At 38.0% G+C, this 15,556-nt stretch overlaps 1 protein-coding gene across 1 annotated transcript in view; it reads right to left on the minus strand.

Moving 5' to 3' along the window:
- LOC102688566 (protein phosphatase 3 catalytic subunit alpha) overlaps positions 1-8,120 on the minus strand; it is a 166,405-nt gene extending 158,285 nt beyond the window's left edge. Inside the window, exon 1 of the mRNA XM_069189313.1 lies at positions 7,638-8,120. Within this exon, the coding sequence (XP_069045414.1) occupies positions 7,638-7,698 (61 nt within the window). The 5' untranslated portion in view covers positions 7,699-8,120. The remainder of the gene's footprint in view (positions 1-7,637) is intronic.
- Positions 8,121-15,556: the final 7,436 nt, after the last annotated feature.

A 15,556-nucleotide genomic window follows, 5' to 3' on the forward strand; every position in this document is an offset into this window, starting at 1 on the left:
GTCCTCACAACAGCTGAAGTAGAAGCATCTCATGAAAGTTGAACAGCAAAACACCCAGCGCTGGTTGGGAATGCCCAGCAAAGTAACACGACTTCTTTAATTTTCCATAAACACTTTGGTGATAGAGAAATAGACAAGAGCCTAAAAGACAAACATTATACAAATTTACAGAAGACAAAACACACAGATTCATATTTACTATTGGAGTGAGTTCCAGGGGCCAAATCACCACATTCAATTCACCAAATAGATTACCGAGACAGATTACTGTACTGTATGCTGAAATAAGAAGCATACATCTATATAAGTGAAAGGGCATCCATGCTCATAACTAATCATCAAAAGGTGAGTCTGTAATCTAAACTGATGCTAAACTGGATAAAAATATGAGTAAAAGGGATAATCCTTGCCTGGCAGATTAATAAGGGAAATATTTTAACAAACATAAAAGACAGCTCATTTCCTTGAATTCAGTTTCTTCAGTCACCAATACCTGACCAATTTTTGTACATCAAGGAGAAGTTCAGTTTAACTGGGGTCATATGAACTCGACATCTCTCTGTCTAGCAATTCCAACCTCTTATCATACTGGAGGGGGAAGGGGAATAACGGGAGACCTTATCGATAAGAAAACTCTAATAAATACAGGGTTTTCTAAATCTAACAACATGTCGCTGTAAATATCAGGGTTTTGAGTAACAAATCCTAAAAGAATTAACAAAATGTGCAGTTTTTTAGATAAGTATGATATTCACCTGTCTCTCAGTCAGTAGGGTAACAAAGGCAGATGAATTATAATGACTAAAAAACACATGAAGAATAGTTAGTATTTACTTTATTCGTACTGATTATATAACACTCCGTTCTTAATGCACTTGTAAGCATGATATTACATGCAGGTTTTGGTTTAACAGTCCAATGAATCAATTCACCACTCATCCATTTCTGAGCACTAGGGGCAATATCATTTTGACCACTTAAGCAGGTGAGCGGTTTCAATAATTCCAAGATCATTCGAAAACATAAATAGTTCTCATGGACCACAGCTGGCCATTCCTCACTAAACCTAACTGATCCAATTAACTTTTAGAATTAAACAACAATATACGTCTCTATGCCCTTATAAACAGGATGAAATACAAGGGCTGCTGATAGTGTTTCTTCAGAACCAGGGCAGGCCACCACTTTGCAAGAAATTAATTAGTATAAAAAGATACAATAGTAATAAAGAAAGAGTATTTATTGATATGTTTATCTTTAAACCGCTTGCAAGTAAATCAGACACCCATACTATAAAATAAGGTATAGGGATTTAACTGTAATGAAGAGTAAGATTTGATGTGGGAGGAGCTACTGTAAATATACAGCTTAGAGAGCCAGTGGGTGTTGGGAATTGGGGTATGCTCTTCTCGTGAACTTCTGTCATGCCAATTAAATGTATTTCAGCCTGTATCAACTAACACATAAATAAACTAGGGGCTCCTATGAATTATAAAAATTCTAATTAGATCTGAAAATTTAAAATGGAGAAGACACCTGTTATATCCAAAGAACTACTGTATCAAAAATGTTTAGTGGTCTAAATCAAAAGTGGTCTAAATTAATAGAGGTTAATGAAACCAACAAGGCACAATGCTGGTTTCAATGCCGTTATTACACTATAGAGCAATAACACTGAACCAGGTCTTGAAAAAACGAATTTGTCTAGGATCTGATTAACAAAATAAATATAAAATTTGCTTAATGTAATTTCTTGATACCTAAGTATTGATTTTTCAAATCTAATATTGATCAAGGGCTTCCACACGGAACTGCACTCATGACTACTTTATCCCACATTTCCAAGGTTTATAGAAAAATAATTCTATCCTTCTTCAGTATTCCTGTGTGCATAAAATGCTAAATAAAGACGTATTTATGATATGTGTGTTATATTCCCTTTATTCTAAATAATACCAACATGACTTTGGCTTTGTTCACACACAGTCTTACAGTCAAATTGTCTGCTACTTCAGGAACTGTACCACTGTACACCTGGAAGAATGCACGGAGCATGTATATTCATGTGTATAAGAAAGAGAGAGGTAAAGAGAAAAGGAGCATGTATAATGTATTCTGGTTTCTTCAATAAATACACCTAATTTCATATGCAAAATACCAAAAAAGTGAACAAGGCTGTATAAATTAATATTACAGTATGCTACTATTAAAGCAATTAATTTCTTCTCAGACAATGGATTTATTGTTTGCTTCAGACACATACTTATTATACTTTAGCAATAGAATGATATGAATGAAGTGGAAATATGTTTTGTGGCCTCAAAATTATTGCTGGGTACTGACTACATACTGAACACAGAGAGGCTTTTCTATGTCTAGTATGAAATACTGTATTTTTTTAAATTAAGCAATAAGTAAATTATGTGCATTTCTGCCGAGATATTAAAGAACAACTGCAGTAATGAATAAGGACAATCATGATGAAGATCGTTCATAGATAAATCAACAGAGTTACAGTGAATATCACAACTGCTTAGCATTATTGATCACACTTCAGAGAAGGACAGGACAGATCTGACCAAAACAGATTCCATCCACCCCAGCTCAATATTTCACAAGGAGAACGGAGGACCTGACTTGGCCCTATCACTGCAGCACAGCCATTCATCTTCTGCATTCCTGGCTCATACAGTATATGATGCTGTGCAAGTAAATTTGTTATTACAAATTAGGGAAAAATAAAATAGAAATTGCAGCAATTATAATAACTGCTTTCAACAGGCCTGGACTTTGGAATACAACAGCATCAGCTGCCTTTTGGGTAGCAAACATGATTTATATGGGAGAACAGAAATACATCTGCATTAATATGGTATACTGTATTACATAAATTGTACTCTTGCAATCTGTATTTAATTCTGTATTTTGTAATGTCTTAAGTGTTTAATGGTGAGGCAAATCTAAAACAAGGTAATCAAAGCATATCAAAGCCTGTTATAAAGCAACAGATTTAACATGTCTATTGATATTTATATACCACATTTGAGTTACACCGAAATTCCAAAAAAGGTATTAAACATTCTTTGTGAAACCCTGTATATCAATAAATAATTATCACAAACACTTTAGAAACTGCACAGACAGAAAAAACTATAAATACAAAATGGGAAAAAAACTTAGAGAAGTTTATGAAACAAATGAACAATTTATGCTCATTTATCTTCTAGACAATGCGATCAAAAAATTAAAAGGGCAAACAGTGTTAGGATGTATATGTAAATAGAGTATATATATCATATTCTATTGTGACATACAGATCTGTAGAATGTATATCGTTTAAAAAAAGGGTTATATTACAATTGTACAATTTGATTTTGGTTGCTACATTACACAAATATATTATTAGGGACCCAATCTATATAAGAGCAACAGGAAATATTTCTGTGCTTAACACAAAGTCTGACATTGACAGACTGAAATAACTGAGTCCCTTTAGTCTTGAACAAAGATAGTGACGCAACCCGATTTTAAGCGTTCTTAAGGACCTTGACAAAGTCTTTCTGCAGAATCAACTGTGAGGAAGAGGAAGGGCATTTTCAATTTGAGAATGAGAGATGCTTTTTTAATAAAATGTTGTGGAAGTATGGAACAAGCTACCTAGCCATGTTGTGGAAGCTGGTGGAAGTTCTTCTATCAAGAAACGGCTAGATGATATCCAGCAGCCAACCGCTTGGTATAGAGGGCAAGAGTGGTCGGTTGGTCCTTATATCTGTATGCCTTTACATGTCAGCTATCTAAATAGAATCAAAACATAATGGTCTTGTATGCCTTTTCCACATTCTGAACTCGGTTTTAGATGATTCATCATATTTTTTCTCTGGAGCACTTTAAAACTGCCTTCACCAGAAGCCAGATTACATCACTGACTGGTTTCAAGCCTTTTGACTTGAATGGGACACACGCCAGAAAACCAACTGATGGACCGAGACCATAGCCACTGACATGATCGCTCTTATACCGAGACTCCTTTATCAGCAGACACTCCTGAGACACACTTCACATTTGAAAACGTCTGGAATATGAAAATATAAATAAGACGAAATGTAAAGCCTCTATGGTAGCTCATATGTTAGTATGCAGGGGTTTGAAAGTTCTTTGCTCCAGAGCAGAATATTCACGTAGGTAGCTAAACATTTTCACAAAGGAACAAAGATGCTAATCAAGATGGAAAACATTCTTTATCCTGACAACAAACAAATAGGGAAAGTTTTGCAAAGGAGGAAAATGCTTTGAAAGTAGCCCTGTTAATGTTTATACAATGCATGCCTACAGTGCCCTTTTCACACAGAACTGCTGCCTCTAAACCATCACAGAGGTGTTTCACATATTCCTAAAAAAAACAGCACATACGTACTGTTACTGGACCAAAATACTGTATACTGCTCACACAGACAGGGGTATCATAAAAGACCCTGCAAGTTGTTGTCATGTAAATGAGTGCAACAAAATGGCTTCATCCTTGACTGAGGACCCCAGTAGTTTTGCTTTCTCTTTTAAATTCATGATTATTTCTGTTTACAGTGCAACACCACAAGCAGTGCCAGATTACTGAAATTTCAGGAAAAACATAGATCCCACATTTTAATTCAAAGAAGGCAACACCTAATCTTTAAAAGAGAAAGATATATACCATCAAGGCAACAGCAATGAAAGCAAAAACGATAATGCATGATTGCTGTACATATAGAATGCACCCCTGACCACACTATTGGGCTAATAGCATCAACCCAGAAATATACTTTGAAACTGAACTCTCTCACAATTTTCTGAAGTTGAGGAAAATAAATGTTTTGCTATATCGAATTATTTATATTTGAAATTAAGAAATATATATAATAATTAATAATAATTGCTTACACTTTTATCGCGCTTTTCTGGACACTCCACTCAAAGCGTTTTACAGGTAATGGGGACTCCCCTCCACCACCACCAATGTGCAGGCAGCCATAGTGCACCAGAACGCTCACCACACATCAGCTATCAGTGGAGAGGAGAGCGGAGTAATGTAGACAATTCATAGAGGGGGATTATTAGGAGGCCATGATTGTTAAGGGGGAATGGGAAATTTGGCCAGGACGCCGGGGTTACACCCCTATATGTTTATGTGAAGCAAAATATCCACAACAGTCACACCTATTTCCTTGTCACCTCTTGTGTACAGGCTTATGTGCTGCTGCAGTGCTTGAATATGTGCTATTCCACTGCAGAAAAAGTATACCCATTCACATAGATAACTGTAAAAGTTATGGACTGTCTCTGAACCACCTTACAGGGTGGCTAAAGGCTTGTGCAGGCTCTGTATCTGCATAGGCAATTCATGCAACACACACTGTAGCTTCAGAGGCAGCACTGAGCCATCATAACTTTTCATTGTGAAAGGGACCCTAAGACCTTAAATAAATCTTTTCTGCTTTCAAAATCAATTACAAAACGAATTTTGTATAATTAACTAAAGCAGGACACCAATTTATTCAGTAAATTCATCTGGTGCTTGTGCCTGCACACCTGGGCAAAACAAAACACATATCTTTAACCCATCAACATACAGTACCAGGGTTTTTCTTTCCTGTTAAAATGGCAAAATGTGAAAGAAATCAATATCAAGCACATGCACGAGAGAGACAAAATAAAAAGTGATTGAAATTGTAGTGTAGAATAAAATATAGCAAAAGAAAAGTCAAAGGACATCATAATCACATGTGCAAACTAAAATCATTGTTACCATATCAATAACAAAATGATTATCTGTTCCGAGTTAATCAGACCTGATTTATGAATAGCCTATCTATTGTTTCTGTAGATGTAAAATACAGAGAATACAACAAAGGGATCAATTACAAGTACAAATATCTTAAGCTTCTATTACATCTATCAAAGGAATCAAAGCCACAAGTTACAACGTAATATATTTCTCACTGCATCACTATCTTTCTCGCTGGGCTTGTAAATTAAAAGCGTGCAGTTTCAAAAATCCTATCACCAGTCAAAACATTACCTTGTTTCATCTTCCACTCCCGCAGACATTATGACATTACTTACATAATGACAAAAATATATGAGCCATAAAAATACAGATTTCAAGAGACTTTTGCAAATTACATGGTTAAACATGGTAGAACACACATTAAAGTCGACACACAGATCGGTTTACAGGTGTCATTTTGCACATACAGTATTCTGAAGAAACACAGGATTGGCCCCAAGGCAGACTACTAATTGTGATGTGACAAAATATAAATTTAGTCGATATCATTTTCAAAGTGAAATATAAATTAAGAACACATACTGTAGGTAGTCAGGTGTACTCTTTGAAACAGACACATTTCTTGTTAAATTCAGGTACATTGTTTTAAACAACAACTGAAATTCTGATTCTTCACAGTCAAGCAAGGTATAATTTTCTGTAGCTTCAGAAAACGTTTTCTCGATTAATTACCTTCACAAGAATGTTAAATTTTCCTCAGCCTTAATTCAATAAATTATAAAAGTATGTACTGCATAGTAATGCCCAGTACTAATATAGTACTAAAATATATGTTCCAAATTTTCAAAACATCCAGCAGCTCAGACATCAAAAATAAAAAGAATGACATAATATATTTATTTAATATATTAATCAAAGACCGTTGTTTTGCACAGTGAGTTCACTGATAACAGGAAAACCTGAAACTTCTCGTTAAAACTTAATATAAATAATATTATTCAGATATTGTATATCAGTATTTAAGTGCATGCACATAACAACACCTTAGTATTTACATTTTTTTTAAATTTATTTATTTTATGAACATACATCTAAAGACAAGCCACATACTAGCTAGCATTTCGTGATGTTAATCATAACATACTGGAAGGATATGTAAAGGTTTTACGTGCGCTTACTTCAGCCTTATCCCTGTTAAAATACGTTATTATAATACAGATGGAAAAATAGAGGTGTAGAGTGTGTCGGAAGAATGCATTATGTTTTATTATTCCTCGTAAATAATACCTTGTTTTTTGCAAGGATTTGGTCATCACAACAGCCTACCCATTCAACATAGTGGCTTCCACATTCTTGAAATCACATTAATAAAACTTTTATTGAACTCAGTCTTGCGATAACAATTACCCTCACAGCGCGTGCAACACGGGTTTCTCTTCACCGAGACATGAATACACAAACAGTATGAACTGTTCAAAGCCATACAATACAGCAGATGCTAAACTAGGAAGTGGGACTCTCACAGATCGTGTGTAATGCAGTCCCTGGTAGAATTTTATAAACAAGAATGCAATACTAGAGTAGGTGTTTAGTAACAGTGGCAAACAGAGGAGGGTACTGCAAATTAGGGTAGAACTGGCATGCCTCAAACCTGAGTAAATAATTACATTCACTTCCTACTTATGCTAATACAGCTACACCCTTTTTCTCTGCAAAGCAGCTTTTCATTTCTTTAGCAGACCAGACGCTTAAAAGGTGCTACGGAGTGTGGTTAGACAAACCCTAGTGCAGGGGAAAATGCAAATAATAAAAATAGTCTTCAAATTACTGAGAAAAGCCTCCTAACTAGCACGAGCAATACATTTATACTTACATCTCACCACCCTGTCCGTCGTTGACAACTTCGGATCATCATTCGGCTTATTTTCGGACATTTCCAGCGTAATATTTCAGTCAAATTTAAATTGTAGCTGAAAACGATCCGTTATAGCCCTTGCTCAACAATTAACTCGTCCCCAAATGGGAAACCACTCTGATCTCTCTTGCTTCTTTCAGTCTTTAGTAAGCAAAATACTTGCAACAATGTTACAAATTTCTACACAGTAAAGGTCTCCCAGATTTTCTGCTCCACTGTATCAATTTCTCCGTCTCCTGCTCGCAGCTCAACCTAGCCTACAGTTCAGATACGTCCGCCTCCTTTCACAGGTTGTATGTCTATTGGTAACGCACGCAGCTTGTTTCGACTCCAGGAAACCCCTTTTTCCTGTGTATGGGCGAGCTTCCTGTCAATCTTAGTGCACAGTGTATATTTCAGGTTAGATTACGCTAAAAAGTGTGTGTATGCTGTTGCACTATGCCGTGAATTGCTGCAGAAGGCAGCAGTAGAAGGGTTTCGTTGGTTGGGGAGTGGTAATTAATAATCGTCCATGTAGGAAGACAGGGCTCTCTCACAGACTAAATACTGTAGGGGGGTTGCGCTAGAAGGGACGTAGGCAGAAAATGAATTTGTGCAGTGCTTGGGTGCTAGCCATAGAAGAGAACACGACGCAATACACAACTTCTGCATACAAAGCTTCCTTGGAACCTTGGTCCTACCAGTACAACGACAGTACTTAGTTCTTTAATAACGAAAACAGGATAAAAAGGCGGCTATATAGTGAAGGTATACTAGAAGAAACACTTTCCTAAAAAATACCAGTTATATAATTATGAGAAAGCGCGTTTTATTCAAATAATTTTAACGATATAGATTAGATACGTATGTATAAGTGAAGGTTTCGCTAAGAATGAAGTACACGGAGAAACGCACATGAAAATCGTTTAGGTGCAGTAAGCAGTAGAGTGAATCCACGGTGTCGCAGGCAAAGGCACTCTGAATTCACCTATAATCTTTATTACTTCTCACTGATAGGAATTACCGTTCAATTAAAAATAGCATTATAAATAAATGTAATTCAACAGCTAATATCCATTAAGGTAAACGAACTGGTGATTCGTATTTTGCATCGAGAATGCCACTATTAAGTGTAATTAGTAATTTACAGTTCTAATGCACAGCACTTCATTGTGATAATGGATTTTTTTTACAAGGAGCAGTTGAAATGGCAATGCAAATGACTTAGGCCATCTGAAGCTCTCCCCACCAACAAACAGCACGATGAAACCCCCCTCATTCGTTAGTGCTGCGTTTGTGCTGGTTGGTGTCATTAAAAGTAGCGTTTGCGCCTTTTTTTCAGATTGCAAAGGCTGGATCAACTGATCAAAATACCACAATTGAAAGATCTGGTGGTCGTGACCTTGCCGTCACGAAATAGAAGGCGCTATATTGAAATTTATCCAAACACCCACCCCACCAGGCCAGACAGACTCAGAAAATAAATTGCACCCATTGTTTTCAGCACATCAGGAGTTAAAGTACCGAGGATGTTGATACTGTACCTGTAAACCTCCTTGTAGATAGTCACGTGACTACCTGAAAACCCAAGACGCTATATCTTGGAAATGAAAGCAGCACAAAGGCTACAACGCTAAACGTATGTCGCGATATGAGACCCCGACAAAAAGCCCCCTCACCATGTTGCAACATGAAGCGCTATATCGCGATATGACTAACCCGACAAAAAGCCCCGCCCACATGTCGTGACATGAAGCGATATGACCTACCCGACAAAAAAGCCCCACCCCCATGTCGTGACATGAAGTCCATATATCGCGATATGACATACATATCTGGGTATATCATGTCGTGATATGACACCTTTGTCATGACAGCGGTGCCAGGATGCCATGGAAGCAAGGCACCAGTCGTGATTGTCACGTGCGCCCGTTGTCGTGATATACACTGCTGCAATGTACAGTACATGCGGTCCCTATCATGACACACTGTGGAGGTCTTGTCGCAATAGTATGGAACAGCGTGTCACGGTAGGGAAAGAAAGGAACACGTGCCTTAGAAAATAAAAACCAAAGATCTTACAATCACGGTGATTTTACATACATTACAACCACAGTTTTATGTCGTAGATGGTTAACTTGTTGCATTATGTCTTAAGTATTATTCACATCTAAGCAGGCTCGTATATTTGTGGATATTGATTGTCTTTAAAATGTTAAGGGTACGAGCTAAACTGTCCATTTGCTGCCTGTGTGTTGTAAAGATCAACTATTTGGACAACGACGTTTTACAACATATCCAATAATCTGTGCGTATTGCCATAAAATCAAAAGCAAATATTTGTATATATATAAAAATATATTTTTTTGCAATATTAAGTTATAAAAACAGAGTATATTAAAGAATTAAAGAGTTTAGTATAAATTTGCATCATCTGGTGTGTTGCTCTGTTCAAGGAAAAGTTCCCCGACCATAAAGGTGTTAAATTGCAAAGGCTCGGGTCAACTGATCAAAAGATCACAATTGAAAGATGTGGTGGTCGTGACCTTGCTGTTTTTGTACTGTACGTCACAGGGTGATATCACAGCCAGAAAAGAAGGCGCTATATTGAAATATATTTATATATCCACGCCACCAAGCAGACAGACTCAGAAAACAAATTGCACCCATCGTTTAAATCACATTCAGGAGTTAAAGTACCGAGTATGTTGGTACAGTACCTGTAAACGTCCTTGAAGATAGTCATGTGATTATCCGAAAAAAAACAAGGCGTTATATCTCGGAAACTAAAGCAGCACAAACCAACTTTAACGCACAAACCGGAACGAATGCAGCACTAACGAATGCGGTGGGTTCCGTCGTTTCTGCTGTTTGCTGGCTGGGAGGACAAGTTCATGGAGCTGGACAAGCAAACATGTCCTGGGTCATTACACTACATACTGCAAAAGACACAACTTCACCTGGGAGAAATATGACGATCGAACAAAGGCGCTCATTTCTGTCTTCAGAGGTCAAGGTGTGCCCTCACGCTGTACTCTACACCAAGGATTGACCAGAAACACAAAGATAAAAAGACTGTGAGCTAATCGTTTCATGTTTGCGCATGAGAACCCTGTAAATACAAACACGTGGATAATGAGAGTTTATTAAGGAACTTAGATATATGTTCACCTCTGTTATGTGAAAATAAAAATATTTTTCCAATATTGCCGCGGTCTGCATGTGTAAGACGGTAGACTTTCCAATGTTGCTTCTTCTGTGTTATGAACTACCTGTGTAAAAAACACACTGGTTCCTTGACGAATTTGCTTTGCATAAAAAGTGAAACAGTGGTTTTGTTGTTCATAAAGTTGCAAATTAAAGCCTTTTTAAATACGTGGCTGGACAGATAGGTCGGATTTACACTCGCATTAACGAATGAGGCCGGTCTGGTTCCCCTTGACTTCTCCAAAAAGAAGGCGCTATATCTCAGGAAAGAACGCAGCTTGGAAGCTACTTTCAGTGACATAAACCGATACAAACGCAGCACTAACAAATTAGACTGGTTCTACAACGTTTTATGGTAGCTGATTGACGCCATGACCCCGAAACAACAAACCGCTATATCTCAGAAACGAAAGCAGCACAAACGCTACTTTCAACGGCAGAAACCGGCACAAGCACCGCACTAACAAATGAGGTGGGTTTCATTGTTTGAGCTGTTTGTAGGGGGGGGGGGCAGCTTCACAAAGCTGTCACCTGAGTCCCACCTAATAAAAATATGCACGAAATGAAATAACGATACACTAGTTATATAAGGTTAATAGGAAGCGTATTAGGTACAGTGTGGTTTTAATTATATTAGTGCCATTTCTCATACAGGCAGATTCCATCACATTCTCATCTTTTACCTACTACTAGTTGCTTGCTTTGGAGGTATGCAGAGGCTGGCTTCAGCATAGATTTTACTCAGAAACAGAATGTTATTTATTTTCTCACAAAAGCATTAGATTAACTACAGTATTCAGTCTTGTGTGGGAGATATTCCAAAGGAGGCAGTTTTTTTAACAACTAATTTCTGTTATGTGAAGTCCTTCCTGTTACAAGGACATGTAAATGGTGTGTTGTCTTCATAACCTTGGTTCCCTCTGAAAGAATGCAGTCATTGCAGGTTGGGAAGTGCCTTCTCAATCCCTTTATTCTGAGACCTTGTACCAAATTAGTCCCATGAAGGGTCAGCCATGTCATCCCAATGGGTCTGCCCTTCTCTTAAATTTGGGATAGCCAAAAGGCAGGTAGGTCAACTTAAAGGGACCCAAAAAAGCTGATGACACCTTTTCAGGGAATCAAGATTATGAAAGCCGCCCATTGTTACCTTCCTCTATACAAACTCAGTCATCACCAGTGGTGATGAATACTGAAGCATCTGCAAATGGGCAACTGCCTCTGCAATACATGTGAGCTATAACACAGTAATGCACAAGGGATGTGGCAGATTTCGAGACTGTGTTTCTAAAGGATGGACATGTGGTTTCCAGCACATTCACATGGCAGATTATGGGGAACCAGGACAGGGAAGATCACATAGCTCCGGTGTAGATGTCCATTTAGGAATAATTTTGGAGGAGAGTTTAGGAAGTAGAAAGGAATTTAGTGGACTGTGCCTAATGTGGGGAGAAGATGTCTGTAGTGCATTGTGCCCGATGTGACATACTGTACTGTAGGCAGCACCAAACCTGATGTCTTGCTTCCATGCATGATACTGTATATATAGAGTCACAGGAGTGGAGTGGTGCTGAGTGTTGGATGCGGCTGTTGCTTGTCTGAATCCATTAATGTCGTTTCCATTGTAAGGACTGAGAGGTTAGTCTGCTGACATAAGCTGATTTACTTCTAAACCCATGATAGAGACTTGTGCTATAGTTGTAGCACCTGCTAGCAAGTGTCTGCTCATTGTTTCAAGCTGTAGGCCAAACAAAGTGGCAGAATATGTCAGTGACATAATACTTTTTTCATGATTTATAGTTAAGGCTATGTGTTATAGCAGTAATTGAAGGTGAACTAAACCTCCAGGTAATTTAAACCTTGCATTCCCTGGAATTGTAGTGGAGTTAGTTGTATGCGGTTTGGGAATGTCTTAAGTGCAAGCAGGAGTCCAAAAGGGAGGGCATAAAATTCAAACTCTCTCCTAAATAATGCCACTAGTGTCCGTGTTGTTTCAATATAGCAATATGGAAATAGTTACTTTACAGATCTTTTAGATCTATAGACATAATTCTGTTGCCAGCTCTAACAGCTTGAATGATCATGCATATGGACATCGTATGGGATCTGAGGGTCTGTAGATATGGGTTAAGGCACTGCATTGATTTGCCAGTATAGATAAACTACTATGTTGAGTAAAACCTGTGTTTGTGATCTCTAGCTGCTATTTAATGCATGGCTCTGGAGTTTATTTCCGGGTATTGGGTGTACTGAGTGGATAACCACAGCTGTGGCTGTGAAAAGTCATTTTCTTTCATTAAACACAAGTTTAATAACAGAAATTGAAAGGACCACCAGAACGTCACAAAGTAGAATAGGCAACTCTGAGAAATTGTTTCCATCTAGGGTATATTCCATAGCCAATACAGATTATGCTAGGAACAAAATATGAAAGAATTAAATACTTTTTTTCTCAGAGTCCCACCATGTATGAAATCCTCTTGAAACCCCTTATACCTAGAAAGGAACATTTTAGAACAGCTAATCAAACCTAAACTGCATGTCTATGGGAGGTGAGAGAAAAGAAGAGAAGAACATAGGGGAGGCATGCAAATGCCAAACAGGCAAGCGCTTGAAGCACTGGAATCAAACCCAGAACCCATTAGTTGTGAAACTTGTACCAGCACATATTGGTAATCACCATGCTGTTGTTCTGCACAAAATACAGCATCTGGAAAAGGGGGGTATTTATAATTAAACATTTAGGATAAAAGGAATATAAGAACGTTTAACATATTCAAATGTCTGGTATTTAAGTGCATTAACTAATCCAGGTGCTCATGATAAAAAGCCGACAATATAATTTCACAGATACTATCATTTTAACACTAAACCGATCTATTGTTGTCAATCTAAGTAGTCTGTGATTGAATTTCTCCATAGCCAATTTAACTTTAGGGCATGTACTGTATGTGAATATGGGATAAGACAGCCCTCAGGGTGGAGCTGTGGCACTGTGGCTAAGGAGCTGTGGTTGTGGCTGGAAGGTTGCTGGTTCAAATCCCATGGCCGGCAGGGTCTGTAGGGCAAGGCCCTTAACCCCAACTGATCCAGGGGTGCTGTACAATGGCTGACCTTGTGCTCTGATCCTCAGCTTCTCTCCCTGTCTGTGTCTTGTGGAGAGCAAGCAGTGGTGTGTGAACAGACAAATTCCTAATACAAGAAATTGTATATGGCTAATAAAGTGGACAAAGTTGGAATCCCACTAGTGACACCAAATGTGGAAATGCCAACCTCCAAAGTGTCATAAACTGTAACCCTGAGGCAACATGTCACCAGATTACACATGCACATTTGGGTGGTCTTTCACAGTTGACTCTGGGAATCTCTCCAGGTTACCACAGTCTGGAAAAGCAGTACATACTATAAAAACAAATGCTAAATTCAATCAGTTCCACCTTTTTCTTCATTAAACCCAATCCATTACAAACTCCTTGCATGTTTGCATTATCTCTGTAGAGTTTCAATCATAAAACTGGTGTTAGGCCTGCCAGTTGGCCACTGATTTAAGATAAGATATGATCACTTTATTAGCCATATATATACCATTTCTTGTAAAATTGTCTTTTCACATACCCCAGCTTTCTCTCCATTAGACACAGACAGGGAGAGAGAAGCTCAGAGTGCAGGGTCAGCCATTTATATGGCTCCCCTGGAGCAGCTTTGGTTAAGAGCCTTGCTCAGGGGCTGAACAGAATAGGATTTTTCTGCTGGCTGTGGGATTTGAACCAGCAACCTTCCAGCCACAAGTGCAGATCATTAGCCACAGTACCACTGCTCCGCCCCTTAAAGCACAGGCATTGAATAAACACTATGCTATCTAAACTCTCTAAAATTCAGGATACAATTGACACACTCTCCCTCCCTTAACAGAGGGAGCCTAGACACAGCCCTCTGCCCTTTGCCCTTTGCACCTGTTGCTGACTATACAGAAATATACAGACTGGTACCACTCCTGAAGATTGTCCAGTTATACACAGGACCAATTAGATATGCCTTTTTCTGTGAAGTTCCATTCCACAGGCAGCACATTAGTTAATCAAGGCAGGTGTGACTGACATATTTTCTAGAAACCTCAGATGACTCTATCATATTACTGTACCTCAACTATTAATCTGATAAAAAATGTCTATAATGTAATGTCCGTCTCTCTTGTATTGTTTGTGTGTGAATAGTTTAAGTGAATAATAATTAAATTTAAAATAATTTAAGCTTTGTAATAATATGGAAATTGATTGTTTGATTTACTGTTACTATTTTTATGGTTTGTGTGTTTTGGAACATTCCAGGCCACATAAAAGGAATGCTGGGAAGCAGAGCACTGTGGACCTTTTTGTTTTGAGAGGAGAGTAGTTGGTCAGTGATTCAGTGTCCAGTGTAGGAGGCATAGTGGTGGTAATCCACAATTGGTTTAATTTTTGTTTGTGTTTTTTTTTTTTGCAGATAGCTTTTTTTAGTTGTATCATTCCTATCCTTATTTTTGTTTTTCTTGTCCCTGTACTCTGTCCATGAGAGACACCCAGAGGTTGCTGGGGAGTCCTTATGGGCCTCACAACCTTAATAAATCTACAGTACCAATTGTTTGTCCTGAAACCTTACATTTTGAGTTTTTGTTTCCTGTCAAGATTGGTGGAAGAAAGATATCCCGGTCTACA

This window comes from Lepisosteus oculatus, chromosome 1 (genome assembly GCF_040954835.1).
Source record: "Lepisosteus oculatus isolate fLepOcu1 chromosome 1, fLepOcu1.hap2, whole genome shotgun sequence".
Classification (NCBI taxonomy): Eukaryota; Metazoa; Chordata; class Actinopteri; order Semionotiformes; family Lepisosteidae; genus Lepisosteus; species Lepisosteus oculatus.